This window comes from Pteronotus mesoamericanus, unplaced genomic scaffold (genome assembly GCF_021234165.1).
Source record: "Pteronotus mesoamericanus isolate MK-2021 breed Mesoamerican mustached bat unplaced genomic scaffold, CSHL_Meso_final scaffold_651, whole genome shotgun sequence".
In the NCBI taxonomy this organism is placed as follows: Eukaryota; Metazoa; Chordata; class Mammalia; order Chiroptera; family Mormoopidae; genus Pteronotus; species Pteronotus mesoamericanus.
This window is the reverse complement of record NW_026555325.1, coordinates 13,009,874-13,035,309: the sequence shown is the minus strand read 5'-3', so window position 1 is coordinate 13,035,309 and position 25,436 is coordinate 13,009,874. Positions and strand designations below refer to the sequence as shown.

Genomic DNA, 25,436 nt, shown 5'->3' with positions numbered 1-25,436 from the left:
CTGTTTGGCTGATCTGTTCCCATCCTCCCAGTGGGACATGTGTATGCCTTTTTTCCCACAGGGCCAAGACTTATACTTTTATATCTCTGGCAGTGCCCAAGGGTGTCTTAAACAAAGCGAGTGGTCAACAGTTGCATAAAATGATAAATTCAGATATTCTGAAAAATTAGTAAATAAAATCAAAAGAAGACATGTTGTCCAAATTTCCATGTGATCTCTAGATTTTTTAAAGCATTATTAGTGGGAGCACAGTGCTCTAGTATTTTACTACTTTTCAGTGAAATTGCTAGTCTGCAAGATATATCTAATTTAAATACTTGCAAATAAGCATATTTAATCCAATTAAATTAGGCTGAACTAGTGAATACATATATGCAAAATTTCTGAAAAGCTGCAATAAAAAAATTTGTTTAGTCCTGGCTGATGTGGCTCACTGGCTTGAGCATCAGCCTGCAAACCAAAAGTTCACTAGTTCGATTCCCAGTCAGGGCACATGCCTCAGTTGTGGACCAGGTCTCCAGTTGGGGGCGCTTGAGAGGCAACCACACAGTGATGTTTCTTTCCCTCTCTCCCTCCCATCCCTTCTCTCTGAAAATAAATAAACACAATCTTTAAAAAAATTTTTTAATGTAAGTACATTTTACTTACATGTAATAATCTTAAATACTACCCTAAATGCAAATGGACATTAAAAATATAAATTTCAGGGCATGCAGTATTTAATGGTCCCTAAACCCATGCAATATGTATAACAAACTCTCTAAATGTTCATTAGTAACATGGCCATTAATGCTTTCAAACTTAGAACTTAAAACTAAGAGCTAAAACCCACTTTGAGGAGCATTTGTCGGACCAAGGTCATGAATGTTAAGAAATCACACAGGAACTGGCAGCCCTCTTGGGTTAATCCCAGGTCAGGCACCATCTAGCTGTGTGTGTCTGGACAAGCTTCTTCATCTCTCTGTGTCCTAGTTTCTCCCTTTGTAAAATGAGAGGGTTAGAGGAGATCATCAGTAGGGCTCCTTTTTAGTTATCGGAAGTCTGGGCAGTCTATTCCCAAGACAGAATAGAAAAGGGTAAGGCCTTTGAGAAAAAGGTTGTTTCTCATTCACAAACACCAACACAAATTTCACCCGCAGGGATGGCGGGATGGAGAGGCTGGGGAGAACAGCACTCGCTAAAGCATCCAGGACAGAGTGGTTTACAGATGAATAAATCAATCCCATGTCAAACCACATTTGGAAGAGAACTGGTGTGAAACATCAACAAGTGGCTACAAATGTTATTTGCATTTTTGGGCAAACATCTGCTGTGGCTTTAGTGTGAGCAAGCTCCTCTCTCCAAAATAGCTCAAGTGGAAAGTTTTGCTAAAACACTACATTCCTGATAAGTGTGTTGAAATCTGGTGGGGTTTTTTTTTTAACAAAAATACCCCTCAGAAAGTGTAATGCATAAGAAAATATTGATTAGTCACAAACTCCAGATGTAAGCCTTACAGCAATCATTAATGAAGAGATAGTTCTAGCTCACAAACACGACAAAACCAGGAGCTAAACAATCTGCTCCCAGATTTTCTTTTACTTGAGCACAACTGCTAATTCCGTATAAATATAAGCAGGAAAAAAAGCTCATAGGGATCTTAAAACAAAGCCTATTTTCTGCTACTATCCACCTACAACCATCTGCCAGGCTATGGCTTAAGGAAGATTATAGAGACCGCCTAAAGAAAGCTTCACAAGGAAAATGAGTTTCTGAAGCTACAGGTCAATCATTTTCAGCATAACTGACCTATTTTAGATTTAAGTCTGTTTGGTTAGTAAGTCCAAGAAAAATAAAAATATGTTTAGTGATCACCATGTTTTGGTTTAAATTAACAATAAAAATATATATAAAAAGGAAATCCCTTGGCTCTCTTTGATAGCACAAATTGTCATTTGTTCACTTATTTATTCAACAAATATTTCAGTAACTACCACGTGCCGAGGTCTGTGCTGAGCGTAGGAGATATAACAGAAAACAAGTCCCTGTCATCATGAGGCTCGTGAAGGGACTAGTAAACAAGTAATTAAAATTATTTCCTTCCTATCACTGACAGATAAAGAGCAGGGGCAGAGGATAACTGAGGAGGAAGGCCAGAGAACAAACACCTCCCTTAAGAAGGGATACTCAGTGACTGAAAGATGAGGAGCAAATAAGCAGAGAGGAGTATCCAAGACAGAACAGACGTCCACTTACAAAGGCACTGAGGTAGGAAATCATTTGTAAAAGTAAGGACCCAGATCCCCGAGTGGGGCTCCAGGGCAATGAGGCGAGGAAGTTAACGGGAAGAGTTCGGAGAGGAAGGCAGAGCAAGATACGGAAGGTCTTACAGTCATGGTAGGAACTGGGATTTTAAGTGTAAATGGGAAGCAACGGGAGAGGTTTTAGGAGACAATTAAGATAACTTGACTTTTAAGGGCTATTTGCTACCCTGTGAATTGATTGGAAATGGACAAGAATGGAAGTGGGAAGGTATCGTGAGGCTGGTGCAGTGCAAGAGACAGCCGTGGTCTGGACAAGGTGGTGGTAGTCTGAACAAGGAGAAAAATGGATGGACCCACTATATATTTTAGAGATCATGTCAAAAGATTTGTTGATGGATTGTAACAGGGTGGAGGGGGTGGTGAGGAAAGAGAGGAATCCAGATGACTCTTGGGTGATGGCGGTGCCTTATCTGTGATGGCGAAGACAGGCGAATGGTGGTAGGATGAAGACGTGGCTGAAACAGGTTTGGGTGCATGTAGGCAAAAGATTGTTTGCACATGGTTAAGTATGAGCATGTCTGTGAGTGTTGGTGTCAAGAAAGCATCGAGTATGGGAGAATGAAATGCAGAGCAGAGTTCTGAGATAGAATATAAATTTTGAAAGCACCAGGATAAAGATAGTATTTCAAATCTATGGCAGGGAAAAGCATAGAGGCAAAGAGGTCCTTGGGAAGAGAAGCTGCCAATGTGCTGTGTAAATGTTAGGCAAGTAAAATTCTCCTAGAACAGTTCCTTAAGGGCGGTAACTTTGTTCTTATGGGCAAATGCCACAGTAATAAATATACAGCTGGAAAGGGGGTATAGCCATGGTCTGGAGAACCCGAAAGCCTCTAACAATGGACATGAATGAACATTTGAAAATTGGGTGATGAGACCGCAGAGGGAGCAGTTCCGCTTCTGAGCATGTTGATGTTCTGGGGGTGGTTTGGGAACTCAGATTGCTTGAAATGGGAAGGTGTGAGGTATAGGTACTAATTACTGTAGAGAATTTAAGTGATCACAATTTTAATCCATGGGGAAATGCAAGACAATTATTTTTTTAAAGCATATGACCTCAAAATCTTACAGGATCAGGGGAAAGCATTTATTATAAGGAATTCTTCCTAATGAGCACTATTTCTAGTGGCCTTGGAGCTTGCTCAGTGAGAGGCAGTCTCTGTATTCTTTTGGAGCTAATGAGACTCGGGGAAATAATTTAGTCCTCCTTTTTGTACAGCTAAGAAATAAATTCTGAACTTTTCAGTAAAGTTACTTGTCCATTGTCACAACCAGTAAACAGAAAAATTAGACAAGTCATTCACAACCTTAGCTGCAGTCAACAAACACCATCTGGTGAGCTTACAAACAAAAACACAATCAACCAATCAATCATACAAGCAAATAAAAGAACTAATACAAACAAACAAGCAAACAAAAAATTGTAGTATCCTGACCCACTTTTGGAGACTCAACCAGCCTGGGCAGAGACCCACACATCTGTACTCTTACAAGTTTCTGAGGGTTGGAACTATTGGATAAGACTTCAGTTCAGGACTTCTGATCTGTATTATGACTCCATTTTTTACCTCACTGCTATATCCTCATCATCTGCATTTCCTTACCGATCAAAAACATTCACCTCTGCTCCTTGCAGCCCACCTCTGCGTAACTCTTCCAAAGGAAATTAGAAAACTAATTACCAGATCCTGCTCCTCAATTGCTGCCCTGTCTCTTGTTCAGTGCCCTCACCTGCCCGTTTCCCCTGGCCACAGATGTTGATGTTCTGCTGTTCACAATTTTCTCTTCGGTCTACTCTCTCTCTAGCTGATCTCACCCACTTGTTTCCACAAGGCTTTTGTGGAGATGGTGCGTGGGCTTATCTCCCGGCTGCGCCTCACCTCTGGCCTAACACCTAGGACTGTGGGATTTCGGATTTACAAAGTAGCACAATGTTTGCATTGGAGAGTATCTTAAATCGTTTCTTTAGAGGGGAAGACCAGTGAAGGTAGTGGGATGGAGTTAATCCAATTATTGAGACGTGGCAGATACCCCCTGGAGTGGCCCTATAATTTCTTAGTATCTACACCTCCCGTCCCTTGGAGTGTGGGTAAGATCTATGACTTGCTTCTAATAGGACAAGAATGAAAGTATTTTACAGACGTCGTGAAGGTCCTTCATCAATCAGTTATCTGAGTTAATGGAAGCAGATGAGGCTCCATGGGCCTGACCTAATCAGATGAGCCCTTTGAGGCCCAGGACTTCCTGAAGCAAGAGACTTCACACAGCATAAACTCTCTTCCATTGCTAGTTTTGAAGAATCAAATTGCTATGAATTTTGCAGCCACAAGGAAGTGAATTCTGTCTACCTGTGGGGAGTTTAGAAGTGACTGCTTCCTTTCTGAGCCTCCAGATGAAAACAGAGCTGCTGCCACTTGATTTCAGCCTTGCGCTGGACTCCTAACCCATGTTATGTGTGTTGTTTGTTAACAATTTACTACTCAGCAGCAGACAACCTACGTTTTATGTTAGAGTTGAAATCTTGCATCTTGGCTTTCCCTAACTTGGGCTCACCTGGGCTGACCAAACTGTGCTCACGGCAGTGAGAAGAGCACGTAAGAGACAGGCATTAATTAAGACAAGGACCTGCGTGTGCCCATGACCTTCAGTGGCCCTGGGACTGAGCAGAGGAAGAACACAGTGTTCGTCTGTACACTAATGAGATTTTCAAAACTGGCAAATGGCAAGTGCCATTGCTTTAGACTGTGCCATCGATCAAGTTTGCATACAGAAGGAGAAATAATTTTGTTGTGGGTGACTGGAGTTGGTCTCGTTCTAGCGGCGAGTAGTAACTGCAGAGTCCTAGGCCTTCCTGAGAATAACAGGTGTGTACTCTCAGGGGCGGGGGTGTCAATGTTCTATTTTATCGTCTCTTGACCTGCAGCGTTACTCTGATCAGCCAGCCAGTGAAGGAGGGGTTTTGTTCAAATATGCAATAATATGACAAGGGAGACTTCATGAGTAGCAAAATGTCTGTTAAGTACAGACAAAACCCTTAATCATGTTATGACGTAAAAGATCCCATTTCAAGATAGCCCAAGCCTAAAATTCTGTATCAAATGAACCATTGCTGGAGAAATACGTGGCTTAGTGTTACCTTCCTCTTCCCTTTTTAAAATCTCAGACTTTGCAGTAAACCACAGACCAAAAGGTTAAGTCCATGTTTGAAGACAGACATAGTTCCCTTCAAACAGGAAAAGGAAGACATGGTAGGAAACTCTGATTTGTTACTGATCCTTTTCAATGGTGCTGGTAAGTCAATGGATATTAGACCTATCAATAGCAGAGGTGGTGATTTTTCTGGAAAGCAAGGGAGCTAACCAGGGAAATGACAGGGGGAGACTATTTAATTCCTGTAGCACCAGAGCTGGCAGAAATGTTGGAGGTTACCTACATCTACTCCTTTGTCCTACGATACAAGTTCAGTAATATGAAAATGATAAAATCAACAGCCAATTAAATGGCACAGAGGGTATAATAACCCAGCTAAACAAATTGATAGTCTACTGCTCAGTGTTGTCTGGTTTCCCCTTGATGTCTCCTCTGAAAAATGTAATTCTTGTGCTTTTCTAAGACTTGCAGTCACTGAAGTTGGTTAGAAGTTAGTTCCGCACGAGCTCAGCTGAATTACATGTAACTGTCCATACTCCAGCCAGCCTCGATGACATTAATGACCGAAGAAAAGCTCCAGACTAACTGTATTTCAGTCTTAGGTCCCACATCATTTACTTCCTTGGTGAGAAAGCAGTAGCGCATAGGCCACAGAGAAACCTCCACCAAGCTTGTCCGTGGCCTCCTTTCTGGAGTTTCAGGGAAACTTGCTTATTTTACGGATGGGGAAACCAGGTTCAGAAAGGGCAAAACTCAGCCAAGCCCTAGCCCAGACCCGGCTCCCAGTGCCTAGTGCTGATTGAGAGCTTTACCACTTACCGGCCAGGTCTGACAGAGGAGGATAAACTGATGGGTTTGGGTTTGCTGAGGGGATGGCTAGAATCCACAGTTGGATCTAATGCACTCAGTCTGGGAAGTAAAAAACAAACGCCAATTGCCTGGTGGTCTGAGTGGGGGAGGTGGTTTTCTAAATGAAATTTAAAACTCTGCTACAGATGCTTCTAATAAGTAGACTGACAAATACAGTAAACACTTCTTTCCCATTAAAAACGAATACAGTGGTTTAAGTGTTGAGTACCTAAGTTTAATTGCTGTCTCCACATTACTGACCGGCTATGTGACATAGGGCAAGCTCTTTAACTTCTCTGAACTTCATTTCCCTGATGTGTAAAGTAAGAAAAAGAATAGTACTTCACACAACTGTTCTTAACTAAATGAAAAAGTCACTAGGAGAGAACTCTTCATGCTCTGACACTAGCTATTATGTTGTGGTTAATGATCAAAACATCTTTTGTCTTACAGGATAAAAGTCACAATTGCTTGAGATATCCTTAACCTTCTGACATTTGTCAAGTCAGTTAAGGGACATAAAACATTTCAGTCAAAAGTGTATCACTGATGAATAAAATTTGCTCAAAATATAAGCATTATACTCAAACATAGCAGTATTATGATAGGGGGAAGTTTCTAAAATGTTAGTCCTCTTACTACCCTCCCCTCCAAAAAATCAACTTTGGTGATAAAAAACTAAACATAGTTGAAAATACTGTATTCCCTATTTTTTAAAAAGATTGTGTGTATGGTGTATATATATTTTTTATTATGTGCCCTCCAGATAGTTTTATTTTTCCCTTGGTCTTTTGCAAAAGAAATATGTGCAACACATCGTGAGATATACTAAGAGCTATCATCATAATAGCTGGTCATGATGATCTTCAATTACTAGGAAAGGCAGTATACTCACTCTCTCTAGGAAGGCTGACTAGTTTATAAGTATTTTTATCTATACTGAGTTACAAGGTATCCCAAGCACATGAAAGTTACCTCTTTAAAACAAACCTACTACTCAGTCCATGAAAAACCATTCTCTAAGGATTCTAGGAGCTTAACTGAACTACACGTACTAACACTAGTTTCCTCAGAAAACCAAGAGAGATAGTGATATTGTCCAGGGGAGGGCCCGCACAAAAATGAACTGTTCTTTGATGTAATATGCTGAAAATAAGTATCTGTCATGTAAGTTTTTGAAAAGCACTCGAAAAATGTGTGTGCAAGTAACTGAAATGCCATCTATGAAACAGTTAAAACCACCAAAATAAGGAAGGCTTATTTTTTCTATTTTACTTCAAAGGAACAAATAAATTGGTTATCAGTCTGATAAATTCTGGATTTGTCACATTTCCAGGAACTGTACAAATGAATAATTCTTTTGTTTTGCTTAAAATTATTTTTAACATGTATATCACATAAGGCAAATTCACTTCATGCTTTGCTTCAGTAAAATGGAAAAAAAAAGCTTTCTCCAAAATTGGCACTAAAGTTAAGTTCTTAATAGCAGAGAGATACACCCAACTATGAGCAGAATGAACACAGTCGTAATACATATCAAATCAAAATTATTTCCTTTATATCATCAGCAATGAGTAACTCCAGAGGTAGTATGGCAGAAATGAGCATGGATCCTATCAGGTCACAACCAATGAAGAAATTAAATTTATTTTTTTTCTCTGGTTTGCCCATAAATCGCTTCACACATTTAGGATCTGAATAAAAATCACTCTCAGCAGAAATCTTGGCCCATTAGTTCAACTGACACATCAATTTACAACTTTTAGAACTGCAGATATAAAAAATGTAAAGTATAAAATTATGTAAGTTTGAAATGGTTTTAATCATATTCATTAAAAATATTTACATTTCCCAGTACTTACTTGACAAAACGCCCTTGCAATATAATTCTACTCTAAACTTCTATTTATAAAATGAGGCTCATTTATGAGATTTCAATGACTGTTATACTGCAAATTACTTACATTCTGTAAAATATTTCAAGAACTTTTCATATCAAAGGTAGTTTATATTGGATTATCTGAAACCCAATAGTGCCCACAGATGAGCTTCTTATAATTCTTTTAATTAATGCTTGGCAAGCACTGTGAAAATGAAAAGTGCTATTAAGTGCTATCATCTCCCTTAAATTTTTACTTATATTGTGTGCACATTGTGAAATAAACACATATGCAGCATGTCCATGTTTTGATATGTATTTTTTATTTCCCTGCAGTTTTCACTTATCAAGAACAAGTAACAGGGAAAGTTGTCTGAACTAGTGCATAAACAAACATTCTGCAACACCACTACACGTATCTAATTTACAAGAACCGTATAAAAAAAGTCACTAAAACACTACACTATGAAGGTGTCCAACGCTTACAGTCAGACTTTTTCCAACCCGTTACTTGCCTTGTAGCCACAGGAAAACTCTCCAAAATTGAAAAGACAATCTTGTCACAACCCTCCCCCCCTCCCAACACCTGGGATGGCTCGATATCTAGACTTCCAATAATTATTGCAATGATATAATGCAATACATACCTGGTAAAATATCCTTTATGTGGTGTGTTACAGTTTTAAAGCCAGTTAAAATATGCAGTCTTCAGATAAAATGTAATCCTTGAAAAATTTTCATATCTGCACAGTTTAAATGTGCTAGATGCATAATTTTTCCTAGTCCATTTTTTCTGTGTAATTATTTTTTATAAACTGGTATTATAAATAGAAATATACATTCAAAATATATGGAAAAGTGAGTTACTACATTAAATTTGCATGTATCGATCCATCCCTTTCCCCTGCACAGTAATAGAAAATACTATTTTGCCTTGAACTTCATATTTGACAGTGAAATGCCACTAAAGTATTTACCAAAAAGTCCATCTAGTCAAATTGTGAAACAAAATGAACCAAGTGAAAACTTTACAGTTCCTTTAGAAAAAAATTACAAGAATTTCATTTCCTAGCTATGAATCTTTAACTTTTTAGACACAAAGTTGGATTTATTTTTACAAGATACAAAATGTAAACATGGCAAAATAAATAGTTAAAACAAGTGATGCAGGATCCCATTTCATGCTCATGATCCCATTAAAGAATTATTTTTTTAAATCCATTCAGTTGCAAATTCAAGTGCAAAAGCATGATGATGAATATCTACTATTCAAGTAACAGAAATAATATTGATGATACAAATAAACTATTTTACAAGGTAGTGATTTTCCCAATTTTACAAAATATACATCATATATCGATTACACATCCGATATACTGTAGTCCATTTAGGTCCACTGTTAGCCTCTGTGATCCACAGAGTGTCGCCTTTTGCATTCAGCTGGAATATGAATGACTTGCACACCATCAGCACAGGTCAAAGCCACATGTTTTAGGTTATGTCACTTCCATAGCTACTGTTGTCTCTGCTATTCCATTTAAACCCAATCTTTCTGGTTCATGGTTCTCTCTATAATAAGGCAAAGAGTAAAATAAACATTAACACTCTCTATTTACAGATAACATTTTTATGTACTATAAACATGTACTTCCTAAGAACATTTCCCATTTTTATAATTTCTATATAGGAATGAGAAAAAGCTTCCTTCAGCTAAGAAATCCTATTAATCCCTAATTACTTGATTATAACTATTTATTTAGGGAAGAGAATAATTTAACATAATATTCCAGTGTAAGCCAGTGATAAATTACTTATGCAATATATAACATAGGACAATCCAAAGTTTTTACAATACATGGAGCTTATGATGCTCAAAAAGAAGGATCATTAGCGGTACAATACTATTTAAATTACTTTCAACTATAGCTGAATTTTATAGGTTTAAGGTCATGAGGCTGTTAAACCATGCAAGTCAGTATTTTTCTGATTCACTGTTCTCATGTTAGTCTCATAGAAAGAAATGTAAAAACTATTCAGAAGCACATTATCTTAGATTTAGTTTATCCTAGAATATTCTAATCTTAATACAAACATAGAATAATTTACTTTCCCTTGGTGCTTAATATTGAAGAAAACAAAAATTTTGACTAGAAAATTAAAGCTTTGACATGGACGTTAATAATAACAACTCTAATCATACCGACTCTTTAAACTACAAAAAAGTAATGAGAGAATAACTTAATCTTCTAAAGTAGACTATTTGATATATTTAGCTTGATGGTTCCCAATTTGATGTAGTTTTCTCCTAGTGTTTTTACAATTCTGGTTGGCATTTAAACACTTTACTCGTGACCTCAAACAAATAATCCAAGTCACAGCGCTTCACACTAAGCAGATATTCAACATCGGTTGAAAAGCGAGCCAATCAACAGGTATCTATTACTTGAGCAGTGAATAAAAAAAAGCCTTTTTCCTCCCACAGAATAGCCAGCGAAAGAGACAGAATGGTGTGTGAAACACACACACACACACACACACACACACCTTGCTATGCTGCTGATGGCACTGCTAGGAGTAACCTTTGGCACTCTGTCCATACTGGCAGCAACTGTGGCAAGTTTTAAGGCTGTTGGCGATGGGGCTGAAGTCCGTGTGTTGATATGCACATTGACTGGAGAAACAACACTGACGTTATTGAGGTGCACTGCATTTGTCAGGCAAGAATTGTTCATGGGAAGTGTTGGAGGACTGCTTGTGCACAATGCTGGGATTAAGTGGTTTGTAGTGGTGTGGCCAACTGTCCTTACAAGTTGTACAGCTGAAATCCCTGGGCTGGATGATAAAGCCATATTGGTGGAGTATAATGTTTTAGAGGTTCCTGAAGGAGAAAAAAAGATCAATTCATGTTATGAGACATTAATTAAACTCTTACAAAATACCGTATGATCTCACTTATATATGGAATCTAATGAACAAAATAAAGTGATGAACAAAACAGAAACATAGGCACAGACACATGGAACAGACTGACAGCTGTCGGGGGGGGGGGGGCCTTTTCACTGGATGAAAGACGGTGAAGGGATTAGCCAAAGAACACATACGTGTCCCCACAGACACAGACAACAGTCTGGTGATGGCCAGAGGGAAGGGGGGTGGGGGCAAGGGCTGGGTGGAGGTGGGCAAAGCAGGAAAAGATAGGGACATCTATAATAGCATCAACAAAAATAAAGGGAAGAAAAGCAAGCACCTAAAAGGTGTACATGCTGAAAATGCATGCTTAACAGTGTACAGCATTTGGGAAGTACTTAATAAACTTTCATGTTTAATTAATATAAAAAATAAATGCAAACATCTGTATTCTAATTAAATGCCAAATTAACTTTCCATGTAACAGCCTCTCCAAAGATGGCTTCTGATCAGGAAGTACAACATACTCACCTATTACAACCCCATAGACAAAGACACTCTCTCTCTACTGGTCTACATAAAAGGACTTTGCAAAGTATTCTGCTGCCTCCACATTTGGAAACTCTAAAACAGGACAGAGAGGTCCATTCTGGAGGTTGAGGGCAGGTGAAAATCATAGCTGGATTTCTATTAGAATTTACACATGTAAGAACAGCAGTAAGGAGGGGCAATCAGGATCGTGGATACATGTAAAAGCAAGTGGAAAATCCTAAGGTCTAAGCAGGAGTTGAAGAATGTCAGGAGCGGCAGGTCTTTCAGGACCACTTGGAGTAGTAAGGAGCAGACAGTGTTTCACAGCAATGCTGTACTTGAAGAGATGGAGTCAGAGAAAGCAGGCCTATGAGTATGTAAAACTGGAGAGGTAACGCTGATTTAAAACTTACTGACCATCCTTCATTATATTTTGCCTTTTTATCAATGAATGGATAATTCAATGGTGATGGCTAGTGATTAGCTTAATGCATTTCCTAAGATGTGGATAAAACTAGGCTGGAGAGTCACACATCCAGTGGGTATGGAAGGAAAGAGAAAGCAGGTTCTATGTGAATTCTAGAACATATCCAGCTATTTCACCACTGACTGTTCTCAGAAATTCTGAAGACTGACTTTTTGTACATTTCCCCCTTGGATTTAAAAAACAAAAACCATACCTCCAATCAGTGAGTTACAACTTCGAGCTAGTTAATAACACACAAAGCCACAGGCTTACCTGAAGGCTGGACAACACCGTTTATGTTGTTGTGGCCAGTGTTCTGTTCCTTGGCTACCTCACTGCGGCTTGGAACAGGCGCACTAACCACTGCAGATGCAGCAAAGTGGGCGCTGGCTGAGTCAAGTGTTTTAGACATACAGTCAGAGGTGCTTGAGCCCTACAAAATGAACAAAATTAAACTCAAGTTTTTAGATGTGATTCCATGAACATAGGAAGAAATGGGCAAACCCAAGAGGCTGTTGCCTTTTTCATATGGAATAGTTAGAAGTGTTTAGATGAAGAGATCTACTACTCCACAGACTATTTTTTGGCATACGAAGCAGGGAAGTTGACTAAAAACTGGGAAGCAAGCATTTCTAAGAAAGAACTCGAGGGTTAAAAACCCAAACCTTTAATGCAGTATAATTTTTCCCAATAAGTGTTAATGAATGCCTTTAGAAATACTTGACAATCTTGATACTATGAGCAAAATAAAAATCGCAGATGCCTAACAGTCATTTTTGCCACAATGTAAAAAACATGCCTTGGCCTAATCTTGCAGTAGGCTGTAAATACTTTAGGTTGGTTACCCAAGAAACTCAGAAAAAAACAAATAAAAAGGCAAGTTTAATGGCATTTACTCTTGTTTCTATATAAAATCGGTAGCTATTACTGACAGCCAACAGTTCTAGAATATGGGCCAATCCCAAATGCACCCGGATGTCACGGGAGTGTTGGAGGGTCCTAGGGTCACTGAGATTTTCACACTGCTGGACTCGGGGTCTCCAAGGTCAGTGTGCTGACCCTGGAGGATAAGCTGAACTCCTATGGAAAATGCTAGTCTGAGATACAACAAAATTGAGTTGATCTCAGTTATTATCTTAGAATTATTTTTAGAATTATGAAACAACAAAATTTAAGACTTAAAACACTAGGTTTATTTTTTTTTCAGAAGGCTCAAATTTGAAATAAACTTCTCAATTACAGTTTTGTTTTTAGAGGCTCAACACAGAAATTTATTCTCATACAGTTCTGGAGGAAAGAAGTCCAAAATGACCCCTACAGGGCTCATCTGAAGGCGCTGAAAGCTTTCTCCTCTAATTACAGTTTTATAAAGTATTTTTATTCTTATCCATAGTGTTTTCATTTAATGGTGCTTATGGAAAACCTCATCTGGTGGCATTTTTTTCTTCAGGGAAATGTAATTCATGGAGACAACAGGCTATGTTTAGAGTTACTGAACAATTCAAGAGAATTACGTTTCAGTCTGGGCACAAGCACATGGAACTAGGGGTTAGGAAAGTTAAATCCTTGAAAAAAAATTTGGGGGGAACAGCAGGGGTGGAGGATAATGGTTCTTCTTTTTTTAAAATCCTCATCCAAGGGCATGCTTATTGATTTTAGAGAGAATGGTAGGGAGGGAGAACGAGAGGGAGAGAAACATCAATGTGAGAAAAAAACACTGATCAGGTGACCCTTGAAGGCGCCTGGAACTGGGAACCAAACCTGCAACCTAGGCATGTGCCCTGATCTGGAATCAAACTCACAACCCGTCAGTCCATGGGGCAATGCTCCCACCAACTCAGCCACATTGGCCGGGGTGGGGGATAATGGTTCTAAGATTATACAATTACTTTTACAAATTCTCAATAATCATTCAAATCATTTTTTCCTAAATTAAAAGCATCATATTTGGCTCTAGTGCTCCTCTCACAAAATATAAACTAGTTACTTAAAATGATATAAATGAACTAAAAAGACTTTTGATTTCCAAAATCAAGAGTGGCAGTATCAAGATTATCTTCTCTGATGTGATTAAAATTGAACAGAACTACATAATTATGAGAGAAAGGAAGAGAAATAAGCATGATTAAAAGACAGGTTTACCTGTGCTTTTGGATGTGTCTGTTGGGAGGAATGCTGAGATTGCTGTTTCTGCTGAAGCTGAGCAAGCTGCTGCCTTTGCATTTGAACTAACTGCTGTTGATGTGTCTGAAACTGTTCTTCTGTGATACCCCCTGTTACTGATAAAGGACATTAGCGTCAGAAATAAGTATGTCTTAAAGTATTCTTAACAACACGAGTGAAAATACAGCATAAAATTCTTCCACAATTAATATGAAAAGGAGTTACAATGCACAATATACATCATCAGCAAAGAACCCAATAAAAATGACAACTCTTTCAGGAAGTGGCTATGCTAATATCCATGATCTTATGCTAATAAAAAGTTCCTATATGTGGATTTTACTTTATAACACAGTTCGAATATGAGCATTCTACCAGTTATTCATACTCTGTATCTCTGCAATCACTCTAATTCTCTACACTACGATAACTGTAGTAATTGTATAATGAGAAATACTTAGATTTATTAGTGCAAATAATAATAAGACTAAGTTATAGCTTTAATAAGAAAACAGGACCATCTGCAAGGTGTAAATGATCCTGACTGCTGGCTTTCATCTACGGCATTCAAGTGGAAATACCTTTTTTCTGATTACAAATCAGAGTGCAAAACAAAGATGTTCATCTAACATAACCATAAACCATAGTTCAAGCTAATAGATTACATGCCTGAAATAAGTCCTATCTATAAAACTATGGGCTATATATCAGAGAGGTGTTTAGAAAATTAAAGATACAATATATCCCTGGAAGTAACTGATTATGCTATAACCAACTATGTTAAAAGTTAGTAATTTCAAATAAAAGCAAACATCTAAAATGTTTGTTGAAAAGATTAGCTAAGAAAAAGTTGTAATAGGAAAATTTTTCTCAAAGAAATGTAAACACACTTTCATATTTAAGTAGACCACTGATAAAATATTTAGAGGACACAAAGCTATTTCTATAGAAGTTAGTATATTATTAGTCAAGAAATATTAAATCACATCAGAATACATGTACTACTAGAGTTATTTTGCTCTATTTTTCTTTACTGCTTTCCTCTCTCCCAACTATTTCACTCAGTCAACAAGTATTTCCTATCTACTGTGATTCAGACCGCTGCAGCAACAGTTAAGAGTGTCTACAGGGAAAAATAAATTAAGAAGGGGGCCCATGCTATAAATCCTATAGGGTAGTTGGGAAGTAAATATGAATCAAACTTTAAATGCCATCGAGAAATCTAATCAATATGACCTAAAGGAGTTAACAGATATACCCTTAACCTAGCTTACTGTTATAATGAGCCTCCACAGTAGTCTGTTTAGTAGGACAACCAATTGGAAATTAAAAAAAAAACTTTGAAGATTTTTAAAAATTTATTTTTAGAGAGAGAAGGGAGGGAGAAAGTGAGGGTATATCAATGTGCAAGAGAAACACTGATCTGTTGGCTCTTGCACATCCCCCACTGGGGACCTGGCCCGCAATCCCGGCCTGTGCCCTGAATGGGAATCAACCAGCGACATTTCCGCTTGTGGGACAACACCCTATCCACTGAGCCATACCAGTCAGGGCAAGAAATTAAAAAAAAATTTTGATGGTAAATTAGATATAACAAGTCATGCATAATATAGTCTACTTTCTATGAAAAGGAAGTTAGGCATCAGAGACGGACAAAGCTTTAGATATGCCTTCATTTCTGTTCCACAACAATTTAAATTATTAAAATTAGACAATGAGGGGGAAACAGTTCTTACATAGATAGCAATTTTATTTTTAGAAGATTAAAAAACCCAGGGCTATGATCGTGCTCACTTTAAAATTTTAATATTACCTGTATTTTTGAAGTACACATTAATTATCTTACTGAATTACCAACAAAATCAAATGTCTTTCTTTGCACATGTTAAATTCACTGCAAGTGTTCTATTTTAAATGAAAAAAATAATTTTAATTCTAAATTTACAATCTTCAAAATCAAACGAAAATGTGAAGTATTCATGAATTTCCAGCTGTTTGAAAACCTTGGGAAAGATGAAAAATAGTTTATTAGATACAAAGGCAGGAAAGAAAAATTACCCCTCCCTCAAATCTGTTTAAGTCCTATGTGAATAAGGGATATATAAATAAAAAAATATATATACTTGGAGCCTGTTAGCATAGTCTACTCCCTCAAATCCAGCATTATGTTATGTTTTTTTAAAATTTGGGCCCACAGAGGTAAGCATTAAAATACATCAGAAGAAAGTCATAGTCAACAACATGAAGAAATCTGTTTAATAATGAGATGCAGGATAGGGGCCAGCTTTGGGTGGGTGGTAGTGGCACAAAGGGGAAATGGGAATGTACGAAAGAAACCCTTTTTGCTTCTATTGCTTAGGACCAACCCATGTTCTTTCTACTAGTTGCTCTTAAATTGCTAGCTTAAAAGTGAAATTCATGCTGGTCAAAAATCTACCCTACCCTCTACCCTCCAAGTCCTATCATTTAAAAAATAACTACAAATATGAATATTTTGTGGTTAACCTGAATAATATGAGTATAATAATTTATAGTTTTAATTTTAACATTTCACTTAAAACATCATATGGTGTGCATCAGTGTGTTATTGCCATGCTACAGGATAACAGGCTTATGTTTTTTTTTTTAAAGATTTTATTTATTTATTTTAGACAGAGGGGAAGGGAAGGAGAAAGAGAGGGAGAAAAACATCATTGCATGGTTGCCTCTGACCTGGCCTGCAACCCAGGCATGTGTCCTGACTGGGAATCAAACCAGCAACATTTTGGTTTGCAGGCTGGCACTCAATCCACTAAGCCATACCAGCCAGGGCAGGCTTATGATTTTTTAATAAAAAAGGTGTGTTATTTTTAACAGACTGTGTACATATGGCAGAATTTTCCCTTATATGTAAATATGTCATTCTATACATTAGTAATATACTAACATTTCTAACTATTTTGTGTATATAACCAACACTCTGTTCTTCACTAAAGACCCTAAACTTCCAGGTTATACCTTCTTTATACATGGCTCATTACCTATCTTTGATTTATCAGTTTCCTTTAATCCTCAGATGAATCCAGGTACTACTTCTTAGGATACTAGTCACAATGCTTGGAATGTTCATTGTTTTCAAAGGTTCTATTTCCTTTCCTTATTTCATTTCTTATTTCATCTATCACCTGTCAGGCATGTGGTTCCTATATGGTGGTCTGCTAGGCTGACCACTCATCACCTTTTCCTCCTGATAGTAACTCAGCAGAAACATATTCCAGGTATTGTCACTAGATTATACACTGATATAATAATTCTAAAACCCTAGATTACTGGGTTTTTTTTTCAAACTTGGGCCCACAGAGGTATTCTTGAGTATATGTAAAATCTACAAGTACTTGTTAACTTTGTATTGTTGTTTCACTGATAAACTAAAAAGAAAAATCTAATAGAAACATATTCTAAATCCCCTGGATGACCTCACAATACAATTGTGTGCTTCTGCCTGCCTTTGTAAAATAATCTTAGCTCTAGTGCAGTATTTCTCAAAGTGGCTAAGATGATATATGATTGGGAAGCCATGAATTTTAACACTAGTTTAGACCAAGTTTTCACAGTTTAATGAAGAACACCTAATGTGGTAGTAAAAGTTATCTAAAAATCAACATGAATATATTATCCAGCTTTTCTTCATCAAGCAGGTAGGTCTTACAAGTTTTAATACGTGCTTTACTGAAAGAATGCTGACTACATGCAATTTTTGTAAAGACAGATCTGGGGTCTGCATTGGGGGAGGGCGGAGGGAGTTCCTATTTTAAACCTTCTGGGTGAAAGTTCATATACACCACTGGAGCTACCCTGAGAATAAACCTTCTTCTAATCCTCAAAAGTTGATATAACCTGTCCAGGACTATACACATCCTGTAATGTCATTTTCATAGCTGAAGGCAAACTAACAAACTGCAAAACTAGGGGGTGGGGAGGCTGGAGATGGGAAGAGAGGTGAGGGGGAGAGGGTGAGGGGGATGGAGAACAAGAAACAAGGTGTAATGATAAAGAAAACTAACTCAAGAGTCACTTAAACTTCTGACATTTAAGCTGAAGAGTTACAACAGAAATTTCAGTAGTATTTCCTGTATCGAACTACAATCTTTTAATCCATGAAGTCTGAATCCATCTCACCTTTGGAAGTGACCTTAACTCAAATAATAAATCATGAGTTCTGCAGCTAGTTGTTCTACCTATCTTTAAACTTTCATACTTGCAAACAAACATTTTATGTCACTTTAAGAAAGAGATGAGAAACTGAAAAAATTAAAAATCAGGAATTTCTCCTGTAAAACTGTCCAAAATGTTGGTATCTTACAAATTGGTAATAGTAAGATATTTGAAGCTGGTGAAAAAGGCTGCTGGTATCTACTATTCAGTATACTAAAACAAATGAGGAAAAAAAGTTGATTTGTGACCATGCATTTGTCAAAACCATAATTAAGTGTAAATTAATCCAGTCCTTCAAATCTAAACAAGCAAAGCTTCTTTTAGATATGAAATATATTTTCTTGAGGTTTGAATTTAAGAACATCTCAAAAAAGAACAGTTAAATAATACTGTACTTTCAAATGCCTGAAAACTTTAACATCTATTTATAGAAAGAACATAATATTTGCCATGTAGTGTAAGATCCTTGAATGTAAGGATTACTGTCTTGTAAAACTCTGCAACTTTTAAACACTTAATATAGTGCTTTGCATATAAGAGATCCTAAAATAATTATGTTAACAGTCCTTGGTTATTCACGTCCCATGTTCAGCACAATCTATCTTTCCTTTCTCTGTCTTGATTCTATTCTTTGAAAATAATTTTTCAATGGAGAAAAGATCCTTATTTCACTTAAGAGTTAACAAGACACATCTCTTTGCTTTAAGATGAAGTCTTTAGTTTTGGTTCTTCTAATATTTAGGACACACTTCAATTTGCTTTTTGTTTTAAGTCCTTTATGTTTGATATAAAAAAATAAGAATTAGAATACACTTAGGACACAGGGATTATTACTTGAAAACATTAACTGGGTTATTAATATCATAAAAGAAATTTTTTTGCTACTAGCTCTCAAGTTCCTTTTTTAAATGAGAACTAAGGAATCCATGATACAAATAACTGTCAAACGTATTATATTTCTATTTATGATTAAATCTTTTATTTGCTGGCTTTCCTAGCTGTGAAACAGAAAATCCAGTACTTAAAATTTGTCTAGTTCAGTGATACTCTGCCAGGTAAAGGTCAGGGCTCGGGTCAGTCTTGGTCCTCATTTTAAAAGACACTCATGCTCTCAAGACCAAGGCAACTAAGAATAAGCAGAAGGCAAAAGTGTTAGAAGTCACATAGATTTAAAAAAAACAACAAATATAGGAGGATTCAATCCTTTTGTATATGTCCACCACATATAAAAATACAACTTTCTAAAAACTCCTACATCCTTTGCTTTAGGCAGACGAAAGAATTTCTATAAATATTTATTGAACTGTAGGTGAATCCACTTAAAATGATCTAACCGGAATTGAGAAAACTGTGTAATGAATATAGCTGGTACAAATGAATATTAAAATTGTCACAGCTTTTTGATTATTTATAAAAATGCTGTTAAGAGACTAGTTTCTTTATGCATTTATATACCTATGCCTAATATTATGAAACAAAAGAAATTTAAATACAAAACCCCCTCTTGTGTATTCAATGACTAGAGGATGACCTTTAGCAGAAGAAAAACTTCAAGTAAAATCCTTTACTTCAGTAACAAATAATTATATATTTGAAAAACTTAATTAAAAAACATTGATTTTAATATAGCTTAGTTGTTGCTTAAGCCTTGAAATTTTTCAAATAAAGAAGTAAATGGTACAATGTTGAGAGAACTAAAAAACATAAGACAGAAAAAAATTACATACACCAAAAAAACTATTATTTTTTCTGATGGTAGGGGAAAAGCAAAAAAAAAAAAAAAACAAAAAACACCACCACCACCACCACCACTTGTGCCTATGATGTTATGGTTTTTTTTAACATTTGTGATTTCAGCTCCTTGAGAGATGCACATTTTATTATTATAATATTTCAAATGCTTATTTTATGCTAATGTATAGTAGTGTCATAAAATCCTAGAGCTGATTATGAAGTTATTTAAGTTACATTAAATTTTATTCTGGATCAATACATTTAGAGTATTAATGATATAATAACATATACAACAAATACACATTTTCTGGAAAAGAGTTTAAGTCAAATAGTTCTAAGGTTGTTTGGGAATGTATTGTAGAAAGGCTGTGTGTTCAAGCTGAGAAGGAACAGAATAAAATCATTTTTTTGGTTTGGTATACACTGGTAGAGTTGAAACTCCTATTAGAAATGCCTATACGGATGTGTTTTCAAACTTCGTTTTTGGCAAAAATTATTTTGAGTCATTTTTAGGATAGGAATTCTCGTGCAGTTTAATAATTTGAACAATGTGTCAGAATTGGCTGAAAAAAAGATCTGACCTAATATTCATCAACTTCCTACTATCTTTTAGATTTCTTAGAATCTTGCCACCTCAAAGTCAAACTAGGTATTTTTTCAGTTTAGCTTCAAAAGCTCATTAGACATCAGATTCATGAACTTTATAAAATGGGATGCTATTTTTCTTCCTAAGTTCATTTAGAAGATAATTAACCATCTAATTTAAAGAAATGATATGCCCAATTTCCAATCATTAAAACGAATCCAACTTCCCATTACAACCTTTAAACAGATAAATGTCTAGGTCACATTTGAAAATAAGAAGTTCAGTAACTAAAAAATTGAACATTACTGAGACCAAATTTCAAGCCAAAATGCTTTTTGTGTTTTACCATTTTTGCCCTTTTAAAGAAGTCTAACCTAATTTCGCATACTAAAATGTACACCCCAGGAAATAATTTAGAAATAGATACCTATTATAGAAAGACAGGATATCAACAGTATAAGTCAAGTCACATCTAGTTTTTATCTCTGGATACATACCAAATAATTCATGATATCCAAAGACAAAGACATTATAAAGACATTTATAAATTATACATACTTGTATACATGTGATTATGCAAGAGAAGCTATCCACAGAAGGAAAAAAAATCAAAATTACATTTAAGATTCTCTAGAAATTATATATTATTTACAATGTACATGTCATAAAAATATTACATTTTTTTAGGTACGATGTCTCTTAAAATAAAAAATAACTTTCCAAACTCAGAAATGTAAGTTATCAGATAAAAATTGTAACTATTCATAGAAAGCCTCTCTTAAAGTAACTTTTGTCAGAAAAAAGCTTTCAGTGGTACTCTTGAATAGCAATGCCTATTTTTAAGCAAAGCTTATACTTACAAGTAAAAATTTTCTTTAATCAAAGCAGACAGTATTGTGCAATGATGGTCTGGTTGCAGCTTATAACCACTTTGCCCACAGGGATCCCTACGCATTCTGCTAACATGTTCACCACAGCTGGCACACACATTCAAAACATACATCGGTAGTTTTATAAGTATCAGGACATTTTGGTTAAAATGCAAACCACAAAAATTAGGTTTAGTTTCTTAGGCTGGAAAAAAATGTAGTAGGTTAGGTAAAATATGCTGTCTTCAGTGGGATTATGAAAATAAACCTTCAAAATTTACCCTGTGAATTTATGGAGTAGATAATGAAAATTAAGGAGAAAAGAACAGCAGGATATAACTTCGACAAAGCGACGGCTTACCTGATATGCCATTCTTGCTGGTATTCAATAAAGCTACAGATGCTGCAGAAACTCTTTTATTGTTCACAGTCTGCCCTGGTTTTCTTGAGGTACATTCTTCACTATCACTGTCCTGTACATTTAGTAGCCTTGGCTGGAAACACTGTAGTCGACATGATCTGATATTGCTTAATATTTCAGAAAGGGACAGTCTATTTTCACAATGTTTACTGGAAGGATTGGTCCGAGAGAAATTAGAAGAAAAGTCTATAGTTTGGGAAGAGCTTGAAAAACCATTCAGCATTTCAGGGTCTATCTGTTTCAGGACTGGGTCATGTTCTGTGGATATTCGGTCCATTATGACCCTGAAAAGCAATATAAACCCAAATATTATCTAGAAGTACTTAACATTTTCCTATACCTTTATTTCCAGCTTGTGAACAAAATCCAGGTCAAAATAAATAGTTTACCTTCCACCTCTGCCAATTCGCCTCCTTGCAAATCCTATACATCTTCTTGGGACTGTGAGTGTTGTAAGGCAATGCCTATATCTCAACTTATCCAAATCTGTCAATTCCGAATTTTCAAATGAATGGTTAACTTGGTCCAAACGAGGCTGCAAAGCAAGAAAAAGAATTAAAACTCATGGAGTAAATCTGAAATGAAGAAAGCTAAACTGTATTAAAAAGTAACTACAGCATTAGAACAATTAGAATTTAGCTACAAACTATAAAATTGGGGTTTAAGTACTATTAACCAGGTCCAATTTTATAAAATTGAATAAAAAATTCACTCACCAAACTAACTCAAACTGAATTTAGTTTATAAATATAAACATATTTAGGGTGTATTTTAAAAAGAAAAATATCTTTAAAGAATAAAAATGGCTTTTAAAATTTTTATTAAAAAAAAAGAGTGAGATTAGTAATTTATAAGTTTCCTCTTGGGATAAACCAGAGGAAATTTTTTTCTGGACCAAAAATTGCACTTTAAGCATGGGTCAAGTTGACACTTCCTCTTTGCTTGTAAGAACATACAGTCCATTTCCTTGCCTTCTCATTCCTTTTACTGTTCTGCTTTTTTGTGTTTTACCACTTTTGCCCTTTTCATAATAATTTCCTGCTTCTATCATCAGCACGACTTGTAAACACCTCCTTACCTCTTCTACATTAAATACAAACACACACCCTGAAAAAGTTGTATGTTTACCATAGTGCAACAAGACGAATGGTGTCCACAAGCCACATATGAAAGTCATCCTTGTAACTCTATAATACTTATACTTCATCTGAAAACCCAAACATTTGCGAATGGGGGTCATTCCTTGATATTATGCTGCACCAAAACTTGACTCAACAGCACAAGGTAATTTCTAGGTGTGTCAAAAAGTTATGAACATAATGACTAGACAAAATATTACCATGAGGAAAGTTTAAAAATGATTTATTTTTCATACTTACTGGATATGGATGCACAATATGGGCTTGCTTAATAGTAAATTTCAATAAACACTTTGCAGTCATCAAAGGTTCAATTACAGATTCTGGGCTTACCTAATGCTAGCCATGACACTGAGTAATTTCTGTAAATGCTGAGCTATTAGCCAAAGCCCAAAGTGAGACTAGGTCTCTAAAATATGAGTCATCAAATTCCAAGTGAAGGATTCTGATATCCTTTGAAAGAACTCAGTACCTTTGAGCATCTTTTACTGGTATCTGCATAGGGAATATTAAATTAAAAATACTGACGGATTTCCCACTTTTAGATCAAGACTAAGTCACCTTGACAAAAGTTACCTGTTAATTCCAGTTCACAAAAACATCACAAAAAATAAAGTTCTTACAGCATAATACTGGCATCCTGCTCGCCTCCTGAAAGCACAGGGACCATCAGGATCATTTTCTTCTTCAGGTTCTGATACTGGGGATGGCACCTGAAAAATGAGGAATGAGACAGTCTATTTAGGAGTCATCAAAAGTCAATAGGTAAATCTTTGTAATGGTCTAAAATTAGAATCGGTGAGCAACAGTAAATCACGCCTATATTATATACAGTAGGCAGTAGATTTCCTAACACATTTAAAGAATAGCAAAACTTTTCTATGGTTAAAAAGTGATTCTTTTTAATAGATTAGTTCTTGCAGGTAAGTTCACATGGTATTCCTTATGTGCTTCTGAACATGTAAGCACTATAGACTTAAGAAAAATTAGTACAGTTTTTATATGTCCCACTTATATTTTGTAAATAATGTATGTGGCCATAAATACTTTGTTACAATAATTATGCTTTACTTATAGGTAGGTATGTTTTTATCCAATAGCTTTATCTCTTGGTAATAAAGGCAAAAGCTGGGAAATAGAAAGAAAAGCTTATAAATAGCCCCCACCCCAAAGCCATAAAGGCCATATACATTTTACTCAAAGGAGAGTCCCTTATTTCGCCCCTCATTTTTTAAAAATCACTTTTTAAACTTGGCAAATCAGAAGCAGAACATTAGAAGAAGAAAGAAGACTTGCTTAAAGGCAGACTGGTTGCAGAGAGAAATGAAAAACCCACAACTTGACAGCAAAAAGGTAAACGAAGACTGGTCGTACATTAAAAAGCATTCTGCCTGGCACCTTATGATATCAGGTCAAATCCTTACATAATCTGAGTGGACCCTGAGGGCAGCACCCATACATTACACAACACACTTTATCAATGTCATCCAAAACCAGTTATATGATATATAAATATATTCTGATATGGCAGGGAAATTATGTGGTTTAGACAAATTTCTACCCATAATGGTTAAAAAAAAAAAAAGTTTTGTACTTAAGTTTCAGTTGTCTCGCAATTTCACTTTGGAGTATATCTTTTTCTGACAACGCTGGCTCATACATATTTACTTGCAAATTTTTGAACCTCACAAATCCCTCTCTTCCTATTTTGAGAGGAAAAAATGTTTTCTCCACATTATTTCCAAACTGTGGTAATTACCACTGAGCAGGGTCATCCAGGGGAGAAAGGCATTTGTTTGAGGTTCCAATATACCTCCACCAGCCCTATGGGGGAGACACAGAAACAGTAAACTAGGGCTGACTCTTCTTCACAGGGAACCAAGCCCTAAACCTAAAACTTGAAAGGAAATCCCAAATGTGAATTTATACTTTGGTTCCTTTGCAAATCATCTACCTCTTCTAAAATACACATAGGAAGTATCACAATGTCTTAGAAATTCTTTGCAAAAGTATACCACTCCTTCCTCCCAACCACCATTCCCTAGGAGTGAATTTCAGGATTTAGTCTGAGACATAGGGAGAGAGCCATTTTAGGAAAACCAGAAGCAAGATCAAGGGTTTTCCGTTCTGCTCTGCTGCAAACCCACTGGATAAGTCTGGTTAAAATGTCTGTTCTCTTAAGGCTTCTTTTTTACTTGCTTATTGAACAAAGAAGCAGCATATGATTATTTTACTGATGTTTTTATCA

General features: G+C 36.2%; 1 protein-coding gene across 3 annotated transcripts in view; it reads right to left on the bottom strand.

The window, feature by feature from the left end:
• Nucleotides 1–7,620: 7,620 nt before the first annotated feature.
• Nucleotides 7,621–25,436, bottom strand: part of EPC2 (enhancer of polycomb homolog 2) — a 113,117-nt gene continuing 95,301 nt past the window's right edge. For 2 of the 3 annotated variants that reach the window (XM_054562454.1, XM_054562455.1), the window contains 7 exons: nucleotides 23,812–23,901; nucleotides 22,439–22,584; nucleotides 21,990–22,333; nucleotides 14,225–14,361; nucleotides 12,356–12,515; nucleotides 10,723–11,056; nucleotides 7,621–9,747 (listed from right to left, as the gene is read on the bottom strand). In XM_054562454.1, coding sequence (XP_054418429.1) covers nucleotides 9,675–9,747; nucleotides 10,723–11,056; nucleotides 12,356–12,515; nucleotides 14,225–14,361; nucleotides 21,990–22,333; nucleotides 22,439–22,584; nucleotides 23,812–23,901 — 1,284 coding nt within the window. In that variant the 3' untranslated portion in view covers nucleotides 7,621–9,674. The remainder of the gene's footprint in view (nucleotides 9,748–10,722; nucleotides 11,057–12,355; nucleotides 12,516–14,224; nucleotides 14,362–21,989; nucleotides 22,334–22,438; nucleotides 22,585–23,811; nucleotides 23,902–25,436) is intronic. The other variant, XR_008528212.1, reaches the window with a different exon arrangement.